Here is a 22,882-nt window from a genome sequence, read left to right on the forward strand (position 1 = left end):
GGGTTTTTTTCTGCCTTTCCTCTGCAGCCTGTTCATTTTTATAATGCAGTGCTCTCTCGTATCACTTGTGTATTAGAGTCGCGTAAACACAATAAAGATGCAATAAAGAAATTGACAGATGAGGGAAAAATTAGATTTTGAGTCAGATCGTGTGTACAGCGTGGTATTTATTCCCATACATTTCTGATATGGCCCTGCTGTTTGGAAAAAAAAACACCTGAGGTCTTCTGAAAATTAGACTTAACCATAACGTTTTAAGATTAGAGCCAGTTAGTTTAGTGAGTGTTGTACACAATAATTATGTTGCAGGCAACTTCTCTGAAGTGACTAAAAAGACAACAACTATTTAGACATGCACTGCAGCAAGTCTGAAGTACATATTTATTGTATTTGAGTGAAACTTAAATAACAGAAATCCAAACAGGCTTATTTGGTATTTTCAAGGGGTAGTGCACTGTAACTTTCAGTACAGTCAACATCAACCACACTAAAAGCATAAATTAAAATGATATCTCAGATCCCAATCAGAAGTTTCACTTTTATGTTGCTAACCTCTGAAGCGCAACATTAGTTCTAAATCAAGTTCACAAGTAATTTTTATAAAGTTAGGGACAACATTTTTAAGTTGCCGATGTTTATTGTGCTGTTAAAGAAGGCTTAGTTTCTCCCCACAGTGCTTGCAGAGATGGAGATGACCTATTGATTCTGAGTCATTTTTGTTTAATGTAAGACATTCTTATTACAGAAAATGGAGCTTTGTCCATGTTTTGATAAGACAATTTAAATTAAATTAAATTGGCACATGGGAACAATAGTCAAACTATTGAGCCATCTTTACATATAGTACCCTACCATTTCTATAACTTATTCTGTACTATAGGATTGAAGAAATCAACTCTCTCCCTTTAATAGAAATACTACTCCATCTCCCATCCTCTGTGTCCCCCATATGCTCACCCTCCCACTCAGCAGCTCTCTACCTCATACTCCAGCTCTGCCTCTCTCTCCATTTGCTGCTCCTCCTAGCAGCATCTCCACTCACTGCTGAAAGGAAGAACTGAAACCACAGCGCTCTGTGCGACTCATAATCCATGCCATTTAGGACGTATGCAGAAAACGCCCTCTTCCTCTGCTACTCATCTGCACTGGAGAAAGGTAGAAAAGCTTTGATTATTTTTTCTAAATGTAGAGTTTTTGGTGCACACTACGGTGCATGTGGTTTCATTCATCTGCGATGTTCTACCACAGCTACATCAGCACTGTCATGGAAAAAGAAATTAGATAACTTTTTATAAAAGCACAAACTAGCACATTCCTGCTGTTAGGAATATTATTTTTCAATAGATCATCAGAGGAACTGTGTCTTCAGCTCTGAAGTCTGCACTACCACCATAATTGAAATTAAAACAGAGATGGGTGTGGTACCTAAACAAACCTTTCTGCTACAACTTCAGAATTAACAGAGGGAACAATGTTAACTGAAACAATGTTTTGATTGTGCTTGGTTTTCAGGGAGGCAGCTAGGAGGTAATACACTGTTCTTATCTCGCGTTCAGAACCTGTGGTGCACCAAAATGTCAAGTAATAATAAATGTTAGCTCATGGTAATAAATTAATAATCATCTGATGCCATAGTGTTGCAGGGTGGCATTAGAACACCAGGGTTGGTCCTCACTTCCTTTAATTTTTTTTTCCCATACATGACTTGTGCGATTGACTTCTTAGGAAACCCAACAGCATGTCAGTTAATGCTTTGTGTTGCTTATTCCACCCCTGATTTACAGAAGTGTCTGGGATTCCCCGGGACTCAAACACTCTCACTTCTTCTGTTTGCACATTTCCTCTACAGCTTCTCCCTGAAACAAAGGCTAAGCTTCAGGCCTACTCATTCTCCACTTAATGGACTCCTTCATTTAGATGTTAATTGTGAAACCAATGCTTTGACAGGATGCTTCAACAAGACACATTTCAGATGTTACATTTAAGGAACGTGGCTTTTCAGTGCTTGAATAGTCTTTTGGATATCAGATTCTTTGAACAATATTATGTAACAGGTAAGACTATTTTCCCTCCTATTGTGCAGTTAAGTTAAATTTGATTTAATTAAATTTGAAAAAGTTATACAAATACAAATTCATAATCATGACTTACTCTTAAATTTGTAGTGTCTTAGCAGTGTTACTCTGATAACTATAATAATGATTTTATCCATGTGTCCCACCCTGCACTCCAAAATGGACACCATGTAACTTCTCTATTGCATGTACGTGCTTTTGTCCCACTCTATCAATGTGGGTAGCAACAGTACTTGGCCTTTGCCTTCAGCAAACCTGAATCCACAATCGGTGTCCTGCTTGTCAATAGTGTGACTCCAACACAACATGAGAGGCATTATCACAGAAACGATGAGGGCTCTTGACCAAGCTGCCGCTGTGACCGTCTCTCATGGGCCAACAATAGCACCGAGATTAGACAAGAACCCGACACAGAGAAAGAGCAAACTGCTCATAGTTATGCTCGAGACTTAAGCGTAATCTGAAGGGATCATTTATGAGAACCTGAGCATGAATGTTGCTGTAGATCCTTGTTATGTGAGCAAGAAAGGACCTACTGGGGATGATGTCTGATGGGACAGATCTCTCTTTCTTTGGTTCAGGTGAAGTAAGATGCTTTGCAGGTGGCCACACATGATTTCAGTGCAGATAGATGGAGGTTTTTTTCAAATTATTTTTAATCAGGAAACTGCAGCACATACCCCAATTTAAATACTATAGCAAAAAAAAAGCATTACGTGTCCAATGAAGAAATCGTTCTTCAGCAGTGTTTGACTCAAGATGGATCATTTCACCATGCAGGACCAGTCAAGCCCAAGCTGTGCCAGTCAGCAAGTAAAACCCTAAAACTGTCAACATCTATTTTCCTCATCACAGATAGCGAGAGAAAGAGAAGTGGTGGCGAGCTCAGCAAGGCACGCATATTTTAAGTCACTTTGCACTCTTCAAGAGGGCCCTATTTTCAATAATCCATTATGCATAGCAGCTCTGGCTCTCCCTGGTATTTCTCCTACCTTCTTGACGTCAGTTGCCATTTGTGAGGGTTACCCTGGCAACGGCCAGCCTCCCCGGGAGATGTCTGGTGGATAAGACGGCCCCGATAAAGCCTTTTAAGGTTCTACTGTTGCTACACCTTTTAATTGCTTTTGATACAGTGGACGTACTACATGGAGGTTGTCGGGGCGTGTCGCCACATGTGGGTAAAAAAAAAACCTGAAAGGTGCAGATAAAAATTAAGGATTGAGAAACTGTTTCAGATTGACATCCCATTATCTCCATTTGATTTGATCACCCACACATTGGAATCATTTTTGAGCAGTCCTGTGAAACTGAATTGGATATGATAGATTTATTTTTGGCCACAGTTTGCTCTACTCTTCTGTTACACAAAAGACACATGTGTACTACCCATTTTAGTAATGAGACATTGTCGTGATGATATGATATGTTATCAATGTGATGCCTTTGACCAATTAATGCATGTTTTGATGAGATAATATGGAAAGATCAGATATTATCCAGATTATTCATGTAAACCTTTAAACCCTAAAATTTCCTTTTGACTTGGAAGCTTGTCCGTAGACACGAGATAATACATTCAAATTTAATATGGCACCATGTGGTCTTTTTACATTCATGCAAAACATCAGCTGACAACAGCACAAAGAAAACTGTGTCAATCTGTTAATAGTTTTGGGATGCTTTTTAGGCAGTAACAAAGGGACAGGTCAGCTCTTGTTGTTTCTCTGTAGCCTTAAAACCAACCTCATTCAAATTGTGTAAATCATCTTCATGACTGTTACTGTGCGTTATGTGCCCTACCCATACTGAATTTGCATCAATGCAAAAATGTCTTATTTGCTGGCAACAATACAGTTTGATACTGTACACGCTACCTGTTCCAGGCAGTAGGATGCTATTTATAGCCTCACCAACATGTGTGTCTTTCTTTTTTTTTTTCAGACACCAGGCTATTGATGTGCTATTTTTACAGTGTCATTTTGCTCCCTCCCTTCGCTTTTCGTTGCCAAGCAATGGGCCAAGGAACCTGATTGGCCAAGGATGTGCTTTTGGACACAGTGACTGTGATTCTCAGCTGGCTAATTAATTCTGTCTTTTTGCTCACTACAGGCACAGAGCACATGAGTTGACTCCTTCTTATGTAGTGTTTTATTTTTCCTTGTACAATAAACCTGTGGTCCAAAAGGTTCAAAAATAGTATGACTCGTTGAGTTGTAGCGACATTGCAGCGGCATGATATCTACCATGTGCAATTAGTGCATTTGTTGAGCAACCTCTGCATGATCTCACAAAAACTTTAGGGTGACCTAGGATTATGTCAGCTGTACAACACGCTGTGGCAAAGCAGCACAGTCAGAAGGTCAACAGTGAGCACATTGGTACAGTCAGAATGACTGAACCATACATTTAACAATAACAGTAAAAACATTCAGTCATTGTCATTAAATCCTGTTAAGACTATAGTATCCTCAATGGAGGCAGATTTGTGGTTATAGTTTGACATGTCTCATCCAACTTCTCTAAACTGTATATATAATAATTTACAGTCATATGCAGCGCTGATTGCATCGCAGTACATTGAAAAATAGTCCTTCTCTAAAAAACCAATCATCTCTGAATTTATGAATAACACATTGTATTTACAATACATTTTAATTTGATATTACCCTGTTTCCCTGTTGCACTAATGATCACTGTAAAAGGAAAAAAAACAATTCCCAGCTGCAGTAATGACAACATATGTCTCTGCTATCATGTTAATCCTAATCCTCATAATGTGTTTTGGGGGATGTTGGTCTGACACACCTAAACTACTGCTGTGTGCGTGAATTCAATTAGACTTAATCTGACCCCATGCCACTCCGAAAGGAAACCAAGGGCTGGGAAACTTTCATCTTCCCTACATTGATTATGGCTCGTGCAGAGATATGGAAAAGCCTATCCCACTGCTCCCTTTCATTGGCCCCATTAAAAATTCATCCTGTCCTAATGGTGAGAGATCCTTTTCAATGAGCGCGCTGCAGGCCAACCACGGTGTGCCGGGGTGAGACTTGGCACAGCTGTCTCCTGGCACAAACCAAACCAGAGAGATGTGACTTTTGATGTTTAAAAAAAAAAAAATACTAACTGATTAGTCTTCACTGTTTTGTCGTGTTACTAATTAAGCTATGTAAAAAATACATAGGCCTATTTCTTTAGTAAATTTCCGTGTCAGTTGTTTGTGCTATGAATATGTCATGAGCTCCACAAGCCTGTTATACAAACATTTCTTGTTTTGTCTAATCAATAGTTTAGATGTTCATATGTTCAAAAACTTTATTTAATGATGAAACTGATCGCTATTTGCAGCCCAGTCAATTCATTGTTTGGTGTAGACTATAAAATAATAAAAAAATGTCCATCACACTTTCACAGGGCCCAAGATAGCATCTTCAAAGTACCCAGAGATATTCAATTTACTATGACAGAAGAACGCTCACATTTAGAAAGCTAGAATTTGAGGAGATTTTGTGATAAAAGACTCAAATGATTAATCGTTTATCAAGATCTTTGCGGGTTAATTTCCCTAATTTTACTAAGTGACTCATCGGCTCATCATCTAAAGCAGATTTACAGTCTTAAACTTATTGAATAGCTGCAATATAACCACATTCGATTGAAATACTTTGTACTTATGGGGTATGCGAAACAAATATAAATAGAACACATATAGTCTTACACTAATGCTGAGAGGGGTCAAAGTACTGTCACAGCTGCCAATAGACGGTGATGGTTGTTGACAGACAGGCTAACATTAATTCACTAAAAAAATATGCTACTGTACTTTCCACACCTCCATCTTTAATACTTAAACTGTATAGTGTAGTCAGGGCTCTTCGGGATTATCAACTGTGTTGGAATTTGAAGGAACAAAAAAGTGGAGATTGGCTTTGCAAAACCGTGGTGATGTCCATTTGAATCACTTCTACTACTGTCACAGATTTTATAAGTCTAATATTTGTTTCCTGTATCCCACTCGGTTCCTTTTTGTAGAGGGGGCTGACAGACGGTACCATTTCGCTCATAGGGTACACAGCCCACTTTTCGATAATTCCCATGCTCATAGATATGTTATTACTGATTATTTTGGAGTATTACGTTAAATATAAATACATTTTGTAAGTTTTTTTTAAATATTTTACGAGTAATTTTTCTGGCTGAAATATGATATATCATTCTCTCTGACATCGCGCACCCCTCAGCGTAGGCTGTTGCCATGTTCCCACTTTCATGGGTGTGGTGATTAGCCTGCTTGGTGAAAATTTTTAGTCAAATCCGAACCGAGGAGCGCTCGCTTCTGACCATTTAAACCGATTAAATTGTCTTAAAATTAACACAGCTGCCTTTGCGATTCCCCCCACAGCTGTTGCCATGATTGTCGTGTGAAAACGGATCGGTGTGACTTGGACTGGAAGGACGGACAGAGCCGAAACGCCTGCTTTCAGGTAAGGACGTGGAGTCTTGTCTTGATATTTTGGTAGCTTTTAGGCTATTTCCTGCTTTGCTCATGGCGGTTTTGTTTTTGTTTTATATTGAGGGTGAAATGAAAAAAAAAAAAAAAATCCGTGAGTTTGACATATTAAAGGCACTCTAAGCAAGTAGTGTATCCGTTAAATGAACTGTTCCCAGGCTACTTATTGCCTCGGTGCTGTTTTTTGTTGTTGTTGTTGTTGTTGTTGTTGTTGTTGTTGTTGCTTTTCTCTCCCTGCAAAGCCAAAGCTTTCCACTGCTTTAAATTCACTGCGATCCAACCACGGCCTTTTTTACAGGCTGTTATAAACGAGTCCCAGGCGAAACTACAGGGGTTAAAACCTTTCACTTAGCAGGCATACAATCGTGTGTTCCCGCAGCACGATATCCTGGCGTAGACTTTTTTTTTTTTTTTTCTTGTATATTAAATATACATGACAGTCTGCCTTCATCCGAGCATCAACTGGTAGCGTGACGGGGGGGGGGGCGCCTCCTCCTGCAATGTGTTGCTCGTGTCAGGAATTTCTCTCCACCCGGAGACATTCAAGCTGATTGTTAATACACTGCTCGTTTCCTGTCTGCCGTTGGCAGATAGTATGTGTGTGAAGTGTGACGTAACGGAAATCATATCTATTATCAATCTGCTGATTTTAAAACTCACCTTCATTTTTTTTTTTTTTTTTTTAATTAATTTTTTTGGTGCGTCTCTAAAAATGTCGTGTTAATATCATTATAATGTGGAAGCCTTTTTTTCAACGGTAAATATAAAGTGGATATTATGTGCAGGCAGATCACATGAAATGTTCATTTTAAATAATTGAATAACGTTTTCTAATTTGACTGGTGTACAGTCTTTAAAGCCAAGGAAAGGCGCAACCACCGTTGTATCTGAAAACGTGTTAATAATTGAATAACCGTATAAGTCAGTGAATGTCTGGTTTCAGCTTGTCCAGGGTGAGGTTTTACTGCTTTTTATATCACTGTAAATTTAATTGTTTTGGACTGTTGCTTTGGGAAGTTGTCAGTGGCATATTGCAATATTTTATGAGGGTTTTATAGACTAAATGATTCATCCAAAAAAAATTAAAAAAATTTAAAGAATGAATTTAATCAACCAGTAATGAAAATAATCATGAGTTGCAGCCCTAAGCCTAAGGAAAGATATTTCGTAGTAATCCTATAATCAAGAGAGTATGTAGTCTTTGAAATATGAGAATTATCAATGCGCTGCAGAGCTGGGTAATGGTTTATTCACAATATTAATAGCATTAGGGCTGCAACAAAAATTAATTGGCAGCTGTTTTGATAATTGATATTTAAATGCTTAAAAAAAAATTTTTATTTGTTTAATTCCAGCTTCTTAAATTCAACCGAACCTAACCCTGACCGGTTAATTAAGAAAATGATAATCAACAGATTAATCGATAATGATAATAATTGTTATTTGCAGCCGTGAATATGATTATTTATTGACTTTCAGTTCAGTTGTGTTGTAGTGATGTGGCCATATTATAGGACCATGTTGCAAAATCCTGTTTTCAGATAATCGATTCTGAACAAATTGTAAATAAATACTGAGGAAATGCTGGTTGGACGGCAAAACAGTGGAGCACCGTAATTGTAATTACACTAATTGGAATATTATGTGAATCAGCAAAAACCTAATGCAGTCCAATACCGCAACAAAAAAATCCTAGCTTCATGAAGGTTGTAATGTTCATGAAATAGTTGTGTTGATTCACGTTCATATTGGAGGATGTAGTTTGTAGAGGTGTATCAGTAGTACCTCATTGATATAGATGTGTTGGTCAAAATAATAGAAACACCTGTCAGTATAATGTAATATAGTGCAATACAGTTAAAATTGTGATACTGACTTCAACTATTTTGCCCAGACCTAGTACACTGTTTGCTCAAACTCTATATTATCTGACTTCTGTGAGTCCAGCTGCATGCGACCTGTAGCACATTTTAGAACCTGTGTGGTAAAGGTAAAATGGTGAGGAAGTATTGGTGACTACATTGTGCGTAATTCTTGAACTGTCTGCTGTAGGTGGGGTGAAACCCTTCATCAAAATCGTTTATCCAGTCATCACACGTTCGTTCAGTGTTCCTGCTGCTTTGTTAACCAGTTCAGTGTTAAAATAGGCAAAATTATTACACAAATTCTATTCTTACGTTTTTAACCAAAAGACCTCTGTGTTGGTCCAAGCTAGTAGTGAGTCAGGTGATCTGTCCTCCATACCGCATATTCTCTAAGCCGTTTCTTATGAGCTCCTAAGTATTGACACATAAAGACCACAATGTGAGCATGCATCTGATGAGAACAAGGACATGTGGCCTCTCAACTTATGGGAATCTTGTCAGGTATTTCCTCCATTCTCCAGATGTTTGAACTAGTCAGCAGGTTACCAGAACAAGTTTACACCTGGTGGCGCTGCCCTGCTGCATTCTTCATTTTCACTCGCCAAACTTAAATGAGTTTCATTCAGAGTTGATGTAAACCAGGGGAAAATGCGAGTCATGAAATGAGTTTGAGTCACGCAAAAGAAGTTGTGTAAAATCCCTGCAAAAGGGAATACATGCTTCTAACTTACAGAAAATTATTTTAACGGTGATAAATATAAATATTTTACTGTTGGCACTGGTGTAAAGTGTTCAACAGCAGCCATGTTGCAAGAATTTGTCCAGACCTGGCCGTTCATAAGTTCCTTAACCTCCTGTTGTGGCTGCTGCTCTGATTATTCACAATTCGGGTAGATGTGTTTCTACTGTAAGTGACCAAGCGGACACTCCCACTACAATACATTTAGGTTTATTCAGAAATATGTCATGTTTGATGTGATGTCAATCTTCTGTGATCCTGTTTCTGGAGTTCCCTTGTTGCAGTCAGCAGTAACTAACACTGAATCAACAGTATCTCCCATCACAAATATATTGTGTTCAAGCTCCTCTATGAGAACGTGAGACCACACTGAGCTCTACTGTGAAGAAGTTAAGATCTCTCTTTCTTCGTCCCTGTTTGTGAGACAGGTTACGGTGTGAGATTGAAAATGAAAGTTTGAAAAATAGTGCTACGTGTGTTTGCCTCACCCATGATAAACGCACGCCCATTGTCAATCTTGATTAAAGTTTAATCATAAAAAGGTTCAATAGCAGCCAATAAATGTGGTCTGTAAAATGGTGAAGATGGTTTCAATTTTTTTCAAATCCAAAAATACTGTTTTAAAATCAGTGAAAGCTGAAAAACAGCCTAACAAAGGTAAAAGGTTTATCTTTTTTGATTACTCTTTGGTAATTTATACATTTTCTGTTGTTCAAATAATCATTCAGCAAATAATTTAGTTCTTCTTCTGGCCATACATCTGCCACATTTCTAGATTTTATATATTGTGGGCTCTATATTGTAATCTTTCTGGCCATTTTTATAATTTATTTTCTGCTCTGTTTATTTCATCGTTTATTGTGGAGCCCTTTGCGAACTGTTTCGATGAGTGCTCAAGTCGTCACTGATTACATTTTCAAGTTGATGATGATGGTATACATTACCTGCCAATCATGGCTGATTGATACATGAGTGATGAATTATTAAATTAAAGGCACTGGGGTTTTATAGTTAAGCAGAGCCACTTGTTTGCGCGTTGTCATTTTGATTTTTGCCAATGCAGCACAAACATGAAGTGAAATTGAAGCATGTCTTTGCTGCTCATTTTATTACCTGGTGATATTCATATTCCAACATTTATAAGAATGTATCCACGTCCATTTCAGGCTAACAAATGCCTGAGATTTACAGAAGATAAATATCACTATGTGGAGCATTTATAAAGTTGGTCAAAGACCTTAAGAGTGTGGCTATTTCTGCCTGTGTGTCTAGGACTTCCACAAATTTATGGATGGATGGAGGGCCAGGTGCTTGGATGTTGTCAGTAGGGCACAGCAGTAGCAACTTTGGCCTCCCATGGCAGTTGGGTCGCAGAGACCCAACTGTGGTGGTGCCAAGCAGCCCTATCTACTGTAGCTGGCAGCCACATACTAAACAATGGGCAGCTCCAGCACACAGCTCCGCCTTTGTCGCCCCTGATCCTGTGCCATGCTCTGGGCCTTTGTTGGCCCGGCTGGCTGGTTGCATGACTCAAGTCGCACAACTGGAGAAAAGCCACACAGTCGCTGAGGTTTATGACTATGAAACGTTAAAGGGCAACTTTATCTGGCCCTTTTCCAGGGGTCATATTTACCAGTATGGCTGTTTCTTTTGGCTGTCCATATGGTTGCTTACAATTCTTCTACTGAGGGTCCTGTTTTGGTTCCTAAATGACTTATGTTGAGTGTCAGAAAGCGAGCAGGTCTATCCATGTGGGACTACCATAAATCTGTGCCATGGATTGCCTAAAATAAATACAAATTGTCTAAAAATGATGAAGTGTCCAAATACAATATGTTTTTCAGCGTTATCCACCATCATTTGCATTACTTCCCACGCCATCTCTCTGGTGCTCCGTTGCATTTTATGACACAAGCTTTGGGCTGAAAACATTGATCGAAAATATTTAGCAGCGTGTTGAAGATCACATTGGTTGTTTTGGTGGTGGACAAGGCGCTCTGTGTGACGTGGCAGATATCAGATCGGACAGTATAATGGATCCCGGGCAGTCGCTGAGCAGTAGCTCATCACAGCCAAGCTGACGCTGAGAGCCTCTCTTCATGGGGGTTGCGTCAGCCAGAGGAGGGAGTGACGTCACTCCTAGGCAACTGAAAGCATTGCAATGCCTTGTTACTGTCAAAGACCCTACTTGGCTGAGACACGAGTCCATGATGAGCAGTCAAGGACATCCTCTCTTGTGTCAATGGAGCGGAGGCACAATGGCTAAAACTAACTGAACTGGGAAAGGGTAGCTCCGTAACCAGATAAATCTGCAGTCCTAAAAAAAAAAGGCAATCTGGGCAGCATGAATATTACATCACTGTCTTAGTTGTTGTTTGTAAAATAAGTTTTTTAATTTTTTTTTTTCAAATTACTTTTATGAAAGAAGTAATTCATTTCAGCTCATGGTTAAAGACTCTGCAAAAATGAAGCCCAAACATCCTCCTCCTGATGGTTTCCTATGAAGAGGAAGGGCTGAACTCAGTCTAATTGTTGAATTATAGAAAATGCAACTGAAAATTTAATCTGGGATGGTTCGACTTCTGAACAGCAGACTGTAAAACAGCCGGAAAATGAGGGGGCGGGGGGTGGGGGGTGGATGTGTGTGCATGTGGGGGGCGCCGACCAAACATTTCTGAGGAGACTCTTAAGTGCTCTGTGACCCACATTTACACTCCCCAAGGTAAAGGAAGTGGCAGCCTACACACACACACACACACACACACACACACACACACACACACACACACACACACACACACACACACACACACACACACACACACGCGTATGCATGTAGTGTACAAACAGATGCTTAATTTGACACTTAACCCAGACACGCATTCAGATAAATGCTGGCTCAATGTATACACTCACTAATAAATATATGCACTTTTGCTTTTTTTTTTCTCTCTCTCTCTCTCTCTCTCTCTCTCTCTCTCTCTCTCTCTCTCTCTCTCTCTCTCTCTCTCTCTCTCTCTCTCACTTGGACATATTGTCTAACAAACCATCCAGATCTGTACACACAGCAGGTTCACATTCAACACGCAGACACACACGGCTGCGGGCCGAGCAAACAGCGCAATGCAACCACACAAAAGGCTGATTGAGCGAGGAAAGGTCAGAGCCGGGCTCAGATGGCCTTTTGAACCACACCGAGGGTGTTTGAAGAGCCAGACCACCCTCCGAGCTGCCACCCCAGGCCCACCCGTCCCCACCCCTTGCAGCACCCTCCTCTCTGATCTGAACCCAAACAGGATACCCATGTTTGTCAGATGGAAGTGTTTCCATCCTTTGCTGTCCATCTGCCTGTTGAACTCATAGTATTTCTGTCTCTGTCTCGCAGGTGTCAGCTGCCAAAGCGCGCGTGTGTGTGGGTGAGCGTGTGTGCGTGAAGGCACGTGTGTGCTTCCTCAGCCCAGTCAGTATTCGGAGCGCAGTGTGTCCTGAACACATCACAGAGGGACAATGAGTGAGCTGGAACAGTTGCGGCAGGAAGCCGAGCAACTACGCAATCAGATCCGGGTACGGCAACATTTTGTCTGCACGTGTTTTGTTTTTGTTGTTGTGTGTGTGATTTGTGCACGTGTGTGTGCGTCGCATGTCTGCTCACTGCAAGCCGTGATTCGCACAGTTTCAGATGAGACGGTGACACGTATAACTCGTCAGTCAGCCATCCTCGTGCAGAAATTCGATTCTGGGAACTGACCTGTGAATGTTGGTTACTGCCGTGTTATTATTCTGTGACTGCTGACATATTCAGCTTCTGTCATTGGTAATGAATCATGGCACGTTCCAACGCTTGTAAAAGCACATTTTGCAGTGTTCATTTGCGTCACGGTTTGCAGTGCAGTGACTGTATATACTGTCCCTGGCAACATGATTATTATGGCTTTTGTTTTGTTTTGCAGGATGCCAGGAAAGCCTGCAGTGACTCCACTCTGTCACAGGTAAGACTTTTGTGTATGGGTTAAGTTTCTTTCCAGTTGTAAAATATCACATGATACTTTTTTTTCCCCCTGTGCGTTCATACAACTATGCTTGTATGCCATTGAGTTCGCAGTTCTAGGGCCAAACATGTCCGCAAAATACTTCTATGCATTGGTTAGTCTTTGACCCATTTACTAGTCCATTAATTAGTTTTCGTTGGTTTCCTAGTTTTAGCCACCTGTAACCAGATTCCAAGTCAAATGATAAAAAAAATATATATATGTACATATTTATAATAAATAATCAAATTAAGAGTTTCAAAATAGATAGTGTTCTTTAACTGCATATAGATATTTCACAAGCGTCATGATTATTCATCACTGATTATTGTTGAGTGACGTTGGCTGGTTTTCGCAGCCTCAGCTCGTGTCCAGTGGTAATAAATGTGTGCGTGGACCTTGAGCGTAGCTGCTGACGCTTCTTCCTGTGTTTTGGCAGATCACAGCTGGTCTGGACTCAGTGGGCCGGATACAGATGAGGACGCGACGCACTCTCAGGGGCCACCTGGCCAAGATCTATGCAATGCACTGGGGGAGTGACTCCAGGTAATGTAGATGTAGATGTAAAGAGCACAACTATTACTCGCGTTTTTTTCCCTCTTGGTCTGATTTTATTTTTTACAAATTTATTATAGGCTTGGCCATCATTTATCTTATTTGTGGTTATTTGTTTAATGCTTTTTTTGTATTTTTTCTTTATGTAAATTGACAAATAGCAGCAGAAAATGTTTACTTTAGTTTCTGGGAATGTTGGGAGTCCTTAAAGACGTGAAGGCTTTAGTTTCAAACACTTTTTTTTTCTTTTTTTTTTGCAGTAGTGGGTAAAGGTTTGGCGTTATCTTCTGTTTGTGTGTTGGTATTTTCTTCAGATTTCGCTTGTGTGCTCAGTTTAAATTCATGTCGTCTCCAAGTGTTTCTTATTTTGTCTAAGTAAAAAGCACAAAAATTTGAACAGTGCTGCTGGCATATGTTGAATTCTGCACTGTCAGTGACAGCATGGCAGCTGTTAACACCACAAGGTGTATGTCGGTGTAATGCGACTGGCAGCGGACCATCTACAGATTCAGCCAAACATAGACGCACCATTAGAATGCGCAAATTAAAAAGTAAAGTCACTGGCCACATACTGGTTTAATGTCTGCCCCCAAAAGTGGCCTTTAATTGTTTTAATTTCTTACATAGCTAATTATACAGAGAACCAGTTCTTTGTAGTCCATTACAAGTGGATTATTAGTATCTACACTATGCAGTGTAGCAAAAATACATACTGAAAGAATTGTGTACAACACAGAGGTTCACAATATCTTTTATCCCTGGTGTTAAAAGCTTTTATGTACGTGTTTAATATGTGTGTGTCACTCTTTACCTTTCTCTCTGTCCATCTGTCTCCCAATGCAATGCACTGGGGCAGTGACGGCAGTCCCAGGTGTGGGGCTATACTACTATCCGTACTACTATTACTACTGCCACCACTACTACTATTCTACTAATATGACTAATACCACCATAAATAACTCACTACCGCCACCTCCACTACTACTGTACATCTGTCTAATTGCCAGCACTGTTTCGCACACTCACTATGAGCACAGTAATAAATACTGCTAGACACAGAGACAGACAGCCACCACAGCATATGTCATATTTCCTTAAAGATGCGGTTTGTAAGCTATTTCTCCTGATTGGACTGCAGCTGTGGCTGCACGCATTCAATTCAAGCTCACAAACTGCTTTTTTAATTGTTTGCTGCAAGTATGAGCACCGAGAATCATCAGTCCAGATTGCACTTCCTCCTAACTATGCATGCAGTGCACTACTCAGTGCACTGGAAGATGAGGTAGTTAAAAAGGTGGTTCTGCTTCTGCAGGTAAAGTTTTGTAGATTTACGGAATACATAAATCATGCACATCTTTTTTTTCAAGCAAACCGTTTTCTCTATTTTCACCCCTCAAACCGGCTCTTAAGTGTAACGTGTGTTTTATTATATGGCTAAATACTGGTATTACCGGTAGCTGATGTTCAATCTGGATTTTTTTTTCTGGTGTGTGTGTGTGTGTGGGTGTACATGTGCGCATGGTTGTGCCCGGTACCCTCTGGGTGACCCTGCAGGAGGCCAGTGTTTATTTTGTATACAGCCAATGACATTTGAGCGCGATAGCTCTCCTTTTGATTGTAGCACTGCACCATCAAACCACTTCCTGTCCTTGGAGAGATGGAAACACCCAGTCAGGATGGGAGGGAGGGGTTCCAGCTGTTTCTGCATCTGCACCATCTACAACTCTCACTCCCGTCATCTCTGTTTCTAACTCGGCCTTCTCCCGTCTTCCTATTGTTGCTGTCCCCTCTCGCTGCCCCACCTCAGCTTCTCTCGAGTGCTTTCTCCAACCCGCGAGGCTTCCACCTCCCACTCGACAGTAGGGACTTTTACATAACCGGGGTAATGAATATTACATAGAGTCGGACATTTGAAAGCGGCTTCCCTGAATGAGGAGGCTTCCACCAGGAGAGGGAGGAAAAGGGAAAGTGCAGGGAAATGCGTACTGAGATGGAGAGAGAGAGCGAGAGAGAGAGGAGTAGGAAGCTCACGCTGAATGCTTTCTGACCGAGCACCTTGTAATCACTCAGGCTGACAGTACAGCACAGTAGTTTATAGGGTGGCTGCCTCTCATTGCTTTTAAAGAACCAGGTGCATGTAGCTTAGATTATGTGGGTTCTTCAACATACGAGTCTGGTGTCATGCTGCTCTTCTTAACTTGTTACCAGGTTACTTGTCAGTGCCTCGCAAGATGGAAAGCTAATCATCTGGGACAGCTACACAACAAATAAGGTGAGATTAATATTTTATTATGATGGATTTTTGTAAAGTGTGTACAAGCACAGCTGCAATAAAAAAAAAAATTCCACCCATTGTTGAGTAAATTTAAGAGTCAAACCTCTGCTGCTTCCATCCAGATTTTCACTGACTCTAGTCGCTGACTTTTGGATTAGAGAGATGTTTCGAAGCTGATATCAACTCTGCAGATGTTCCTTGCAAGCTATCATTTTTTGTTTTTGTTTTTTTATGGACTGGGTCTCGTAAGCAACAAATGCTTACAAATATATTCAGAAAAGAGACAAGTCACCAACATCATCCAATTTTGTTTATCACCCAAAAATAATTTACAAGTTACATTTACCTCTTGGCTTACTTTTTTGATACCATATGAACTTCTGTAGATAAAATGTAGAAAGATGCTGCTTGTCCCAAACACACACCACAGCTTGTACTGTCCTGTTGCACTGCATGTGAATGTTCTGTTGGTTTTCCATCATCTGTGCCATGGTGTTACTATATTACCACTTTTGCAACATTGCTACTTCCAGCTAACGGAAGAATGCACCCTTTCGTTTCTCCGATGTGCGGAGGAAGAGGCAGAATTCTGTCGGATGATCATTTTAAAAGTGATCACGCGGCCTTTCCGATTTACAGCCATTAATTGATCTCGTCCTCGAAGCCCTGTATAACCGAAAGCGCTATCCTTAACTTATTTATCGTATCAAATAAAGAAACGACTCCAACTGTCCTCGTACGCAGATGCATGCCATCCCCCTGCGCTCTTCCTGGGTGATGACGTGCGCCTACGCCCCCTCTGGGAACTATGTGGCCTGCGGAGGTCTGGACAACATCTGCTCCATATACAGCCTGAAGACCCGCGAAGGCAACGTGCGCGTCACCCGAGAGCTACCAGGACACACAGGTAGGCTCGGCGCCAGTAAAACAAAAAGAGCCACAACAGAACCACAGCATGTTTATTATGTTTTCTTTTTTTTTTTTTTTTAATCTAATTTGTTCCCATATGATACAGTAACTTGACGACTGCCCTCCAGCATGTTTGATTTGGCTAATACTGTAAATGGTACGCTTAATATTAACTCGCCGTACTTTCAAACCTGTTTCCTAGTTTCCAATGGATTTCATGACCTCTTGCAGTTTCTGGTGCGACCACCTGCCTTCTTACTTCTTTTTTTTTTTTTTTAATATGGTAAAAAAAAAAAAAAAAAAAAAAGGGCTTTAGAAAATTCAAAACTATATTTCAGAAATTACAGTGTCACTTGTCTTCTTGTGGAGAGAAAATATAGTTTTGTTCTTCTGTGTTGTTCATGCCTTTGGCATTGCTGTATTACAATACTAGTGGAGCCAAAGAGATTGAATGTCCCTTGTAGACCCGTGTTTGATAAACAGGCCTCTATTATCCTAAAAATACAGGCACATTTTTCAAAACCAGGCGTCCCCTCCCCCAGAAAAAAAAATGTGACTCCTCGTTAAAATTCCATCACGACGGGGCACAATTTGACACTCAGAAGGCATCGCAGCATCCTCCTTATCTGATGTGGAACCTCTGTTTATTTCCAGGTTATTTGTCCTGCTGTCGTTTCTTGGATGACAACCAGATACTAACCAGCTCCGGAGACACCACCTGGTGAGCAACCTCCATACCTAAAACCATTAAGCTCTCTACATGACGGAAGTATCCTATCGATACTGTTGTTTTCATGCAGCAACGTAAACTGGAGGTTCCCCTCCAAACTTTATAAAAATGTCAAGAGTTTATCTCTAATTTACATCCTCTTATCCTCACTGTCCTATTCTCACGTTGTCATCCAGTCACACAGCATCATGGTTTAGTACCTAATAATTGCACCAAAATTGCAATAGTCCACCGATTTGTTGATGCCGACTCGTCCCTAACCACTGCTTCCCTCTCTCTCTTACAGTGCATTGTGGGATATAGAGACAGGCCAGCAGGCCACCAACTTCACTGGCCACACAGGCGACGTGATGAGCTTGTCTCTAAGCCCGGACTACAAGACTTTTGTGTCAGGAGCCTGCGACGCCACTTCCAAGCTGTGGGACATCCGTGATGGAATGTGCAGGCAGTCGTTCACCGGCCACGTGTCCGACATCAACGCCGTCACTGTAAGTACTGGACCTTCTCCTTCCACTTTTAATGCTTCAAGTAGTAAACGGTAATCAACCATTACTCGAATGATATAAATTGGATTCAAATGTTGTTGTTGAGACCTTTTTGAGTTGAAAGGTTTTTATTTGACAGTAGTAATTTGTATAATCATGAGTTTCAGGGGACGTCAGTCTGGAAACTTAAAAAAAAATAAAAATAAAAAAAAATAAAAACCTGTTTGTGTTTGTTTTGTCGGGCAAACTAAAATTGCTTTCTTATCTTTTTATCGCGGTAAACACAATTAGGAGATGCGTGATAACATTAGTATACAGTATGTCATCTAACTACATGTTGGTCATCATCCGTCCTCTTCTACAAGTTTTACTAATGTCATTGTGTTCCTTTTAAATCAGGACAACCTTATTAGTTTCACGATCTTTTGTTGGCCCCGGACGGTCTGTAAAGATGTGTCGAAAATGAGAACATCTCGAGAGAAAGATTCTCCACAGAGACGCAACTCTTTATTTCAAAGGCACGATATGATCCAACAGCACTTTACTTGCGTCTGCCTGATGTAAATTCTTTCCCCTGCAGTTTTTCCCCAACGGGAATGCCTTTGGCACTGGCTCAGATGACGCCACCTGCAGGCTGTTTGACCTCCGTGCCGACCAGGAGTTGATGATGTACAGCCACGACAACATCATCTGTGGCATCACCTCTGTGGCGTTCTCCAAGAGCGGCCGCCTGCTCCTAGCCGGCTACGATGACTTCAACTGCAACGTCTGGGACACTCTGAAAGGCGAGCGTGCAGGTAACTGACGTCTTAAGTCCGGTTACGGGTTCTCTTAATTTTTAGGTGACGCATGAGGTAACTTTTCTTTTTTTTTTTTTTTTTTTTTGGTTTAAAGAATTATTTAGCCGGTGTAAATAACTGAGCAACGTCTCGTGTCAAAACAATGGACCAAAAAAACCCGGCAAATTCTGTCATTGGAAGCAGAGAATGTTTGACATTGCTGCTTGGAAAACTAAGGAATAAATGATTAGCCCGCTGGTTGCTGGTTGTTTTTCTGTTGCTCAACTAATAGATTCAGCTCCAACATATAACCAAAGCTGCATCCTAGAATAGAAATGACCAGTATGAGGGCCTGTGAAGTATTTGCTGATCGAAGTGATTTCTGAGTAATTCATGATCTTCTAAATCCTGGTTTTCAGTTATGCTTAAATGGCCCTCGACTTTGGGATGCAGATTTTCTTTTAACCAACACAAGACTCGGGGTTTGTTTTCTTTGCTCTGCAGGCGTGCTAGCAGGCCACGACAACAGAGTGAGCTGCTTAGGAGTGACAGAAGACGGCATGGCTGTTGCCACCGGCTCCTGGGACAGTTTCCTTCGGATCTGGAATTAAACAAACCTTTTGCTTGTTGTACTCGATCACTGCCCGCCAACTTCCCTCCTGCGACCCCGCCCTACGTATCCCAACTCATCTGCTGGACTGGACCCGAGGAGTGCACACTGTGTCAGCTGAAATCTCCTTAACACGCCCCCAGCTCTCATCTCTGCCGGTGACCTGCCCACCTGTGAGAAAGTACCAACTGTTTCTAACTAGAATTTTTTTTTTTTTTTTTTTTTTTTTTCACCCCAGCTATTACACAGCAACAAAAATAAGAACCTTTTTCGTAGATTTGTCCAATCGAAGATAAAAAAAAAAAAAAAATTAAAAAAAAGAAGGAAAAAAAAAAAGTTTTGAAAAACTTAAATATAAATAAATAGAAGATTTTGATCTTATACCAATTCTTTTGTAGGGGGCACTAAAGAGCGTCTTTTACCATGACTAACAGCAAACAGGGTTAGCGTCAGTGTGTAATATGTAAATGTATATATAATGGTATATATGTATAGCATTATGTGTGTATATATGCATCATATATGCATATATAATGTGTATGTATATATTTTTGTAGTTTATTTCCCAGCCTTGAATTTTTTTTTTGTTGTTTTTTTTTTTTTTCAATTTAGGGTGTTATATTTAATTTTAAATGGACACATTCATATTTCTACATAATGCAACAGAATCATTTATTTCATCCTGTGTGAGTACAAGATTGAATGTCAGACAATTTAGGCAAAGCAAATAATTTTACCTGAAAACTTTATAAAGTTTCCAAAATCTCTCGTACCTGCTTAATTAGTCAAACCCAAAATATCTAGGATATAGCATGTACACCAAACATGTAATTTGGCCCAACTAAACTCACATTCTTCATTTGTATGTGTTTTAGGGTTACAGGCATCCTGTACCTGTAAACGTTTCGTTTATGTGAAAGATGGCTGTGATTTTTATTTTGTATTTTTTTTTTTTTTAAACAGTATGACCCCGAGCATTCCTCACCGCAGTCATTTGTTTTGGACAGAAACTGTCAGATGTCTGTGGTTGTGATTTAGAGATAGAACTTCAAAACCAACAAGGAGTCATTGTACGTTTTTAGTCTGGATCTGGCTTTTACTCCGAAGTAGAAACTGGAGACTTTTTTAGGCTAAGAGAGAAAACTTGATTTTATTGGAGGCCCTGCCTTTGCCTCATACTCGAGTGGACTGTGGTTTCAAAACATCAGATGCTAAATATCTGAAGACCACATCCGTGCAAACCATCTGCAGTGTGATATAATTGGTAATGGTCCTGATCAGAGGTCATTATCTCCCCACCTCCTGTGGGCTAGAGAGTCTACATGAGGATCTCATGTTGCCCTGCAAATGACACTGATATAGAGAAGTGCACCACAAACAGACATCTTCACCCCAAGAAGAAGCCGTTCTCCACCTGCGAGCCAGTAACGGCACGAGGCCTGTGAAGACAAACGGAAAAGCGACGCCGGCCATTATGTGAGGATCTTTTTAAAGGAGCTCCTCATCAGGATCCCGAAGGACAACAGTGAGTCTGTCAGCAGTCTCTGATGACGGGAGAAAAGAGGAAGACGGAAAGAAAGATGTCTGTCAGAGCTCATGTCATTTTGATCTTTTTGCTTTCCAAATGAAGGATCACAGAGTCCTTTTTTTTATTTGTCAACAAGGTGTGAATTGAGTGACTGCATGGAACTGAAATCACGGTAGCCACTCCAGAATCACACCAGTGCCACCACAAGCCTGTTAAAAAACAACAACAACAACAACAACAACAAAAAAAGGAAGAAAACCAAGAAAAAAGTGTTTGTTTAAAAAAAAAAGAAAAAAAAAAGGGTTTAACCTGTTCAGCATTTTTTTTTTCCTCACCAAAAACATGTTATGAACTGTTAAATATTGCTAGTGAAGAAAGTACACTTAGTAGAGAGCTAGAAATGCACTCACATACTGTAGTACAAATGTAAACCATCGAGCACATGTGACTTATTTACCCATAGAAGTGGTATTTCTCATTTTGAGTATTTTCTGCGTCGTGCATCTTCCATTATTTTGGCTGCTCAGAAGGCTTCATTTTAAAAACAAAACACGCACGCAACGTGTGTGAGTTGGACCTATCCATCAGCTATCTCCGGTGCCTATCTCTAAATATAAATATTTGACCCACGGGGGGGAGGGGGGCTGGATAAAGGGAGGGTTTGTGCGCCTGTGAGATGTGGCACTATTGTGTCTCCATGCTGCCTTACGAAACCATTCATAATAGAAGGTAATACTAGCATTGACTGCAGTAATGTTTCTCTCTTACTATTCCTTTTTACACACTGATCAATAAGACAGATTGCCTGTTTTTTTGTTTTTGTTTTGCTTTTTCCCAATAGAAGCGCATTCTGATACTAGTGAACACTAAAAAAAAAAAAAAAGCATGCTTACAGAAACCCACCGCGACCACATGCAGCTCCATACTGCTTCTTAAAGCAAGTGTTTTACACCACTTTTTATACAACTCTGCTTTCTACTACTACTACTACCACCGTACAGTTTGTAGTATTTATTAAGTCTCAAACAGCTATCAATGAAAATCCCTCTTTGGCATAACGTAATTCTAGTGACCTATTTTTTTTTTTTTTTTTTTTTACGTTACAGCTGCTTTTCCTGCATTTGCATTAAATGAATCCATCTTGGGAGAATGTTAAAAATAACGGTTATTCTTTTTAGCCTGAGAATACCTTTTGAAGTGTGTAGAATGTGCTATGTATTGCATATCAGTGTTGAGGTGTGTGTGTGTGTGTGTGTGTGTGTGTGTGTGTGTGTGTGTGTGTGTGTGTGTGTGTGTGTGTGTGTGTGTGTGTCAGGGGAGGGGGTAAATTTGCTGATGTGTGTGGATAACCTATAGATCTAAGTGTTACTTCCTCATTTGTGCCAATGTTATCCACAGACCCTGAGCTGTGAACTGAAAACTAGTCGGTGTGACAAAAAAAAACAACACAAAACAAACACGTTCGCTCACTCGACTCGAGTGCCGGCCTTCTCCTTCTCCATCAGATGAAGTCACACCAGTACCTGATCTTTTTAAAGCCAGTGTGTTGTCTGATCAAACAGGTCGACTGCTGACATCTGACGGCCGGTTTTTTTTTGTATCCCGAAGTGTCGTTAAACTGACGCTGCTTATTAGACTCGAGTTTCCATTTCAGTCAGTGGACAGCGTATGTTCATGCGTCTGCGGATGAAGATGACAGAATGACGGACTTACAGTGCGCATTTAAAGGAACAGTCCGACATTTTGCCAAACGTTCACTTTCTGCTGGTCAGAGGAGATAAGTGGGGAATATTT

General features: G+C 40.4%; 1 protein-coding gene across 2 annotated transcripts; it reads left to right on the top strand.

Moving 5' to 3' along the window:
* The first annotated feature begins 1,137 nt into the window (after positions 1-1,137).
* On the top strand, positions 1,138-22,548 carry LOC138618784 (guanine nucleotide-binding protein subunit beta-4). Of its 2 annotated transcripts, XM_069694761.1 has the most exons (12): positions 1,138-1,155; positions 6,478-6,559; positions 12,575-12,753; positions 13,140-13,178; positions 13,657-13,763; positions 14,629-14,643; positions 15,981-16,044; positions 16,792-16,954; positions 17,611-17,677; positions 17,973-18,174; positions 18,752-18,968; positions 19,455-22,548. In XM_069694761.1, exons 3-12 carry the CDS (start codon positions 12,697-12,699, stop codon positions 19,559-19,561), a joined length of 1,038 nt encoding a protein of 345 aa, XP_069550862.1. In that variant the 5' UTR covers positions 1,138-1,155; positions 6,478-6,559; positions 12,575-12,696; the 3' UTR covers positions 19,562-22,548. The 2 variants fall into 2 exon arrangements, with proteins under 2 accessions (XP_069550862.1, XP_069550863.1); XM_069694762.1 differs by lacking the exons at positions 1,138-1,155; positions 14,629-14,643 and having other exon boundaries at positions 6,391-6,559.
* Positions 22,549-22,882: the final 334 nt, after the last annotated feature.

This window comes from Brachyistius frenatus, unplaced genomic scaffold, assembly GCF_029030835.1.
Source record: "Brachyistius frenatus isolate BFR_SWC_R1_liver_20210118 unplaced genomic scaffold, ASM2903083v1 Contig_18, whole genome shotgun sequence".
Classification (NCBI taxonomy): Eukaryota; Metazoa; Chordata; class Actinopteri; family Embiotocidae; genus Brachyistius; species Brachyistius frenatus.

What these genes read in the sequence shown, in the direction of transcription:
- LOC138618784 (XM_069694761.1), top strand. Translation starts at nt 12,697, where the DNA reads ATGAGTGAGCTGGAACAGTTGCGGCAGGAAGCCGAGCAACTACGCAAT. An exon ending in AACTACGCAATCAGATCCGG is followed by an intron (nt 12,754 to 13,139) that starts GTACGGCAACAT and finishes TTTGTTTTGCAG; the next exon opens with GATGCCAGGAAAGCCTGCAG. An exon ending in TCTGAAAGGCGAGCGTGCAG is followed by an intron (nt 18,969 to 19,454) that starts GTAACTGACGTC and finishes TTTGCTCTGCAG; the next exon opens with GCGTGCTAGCAGGCCACGAC.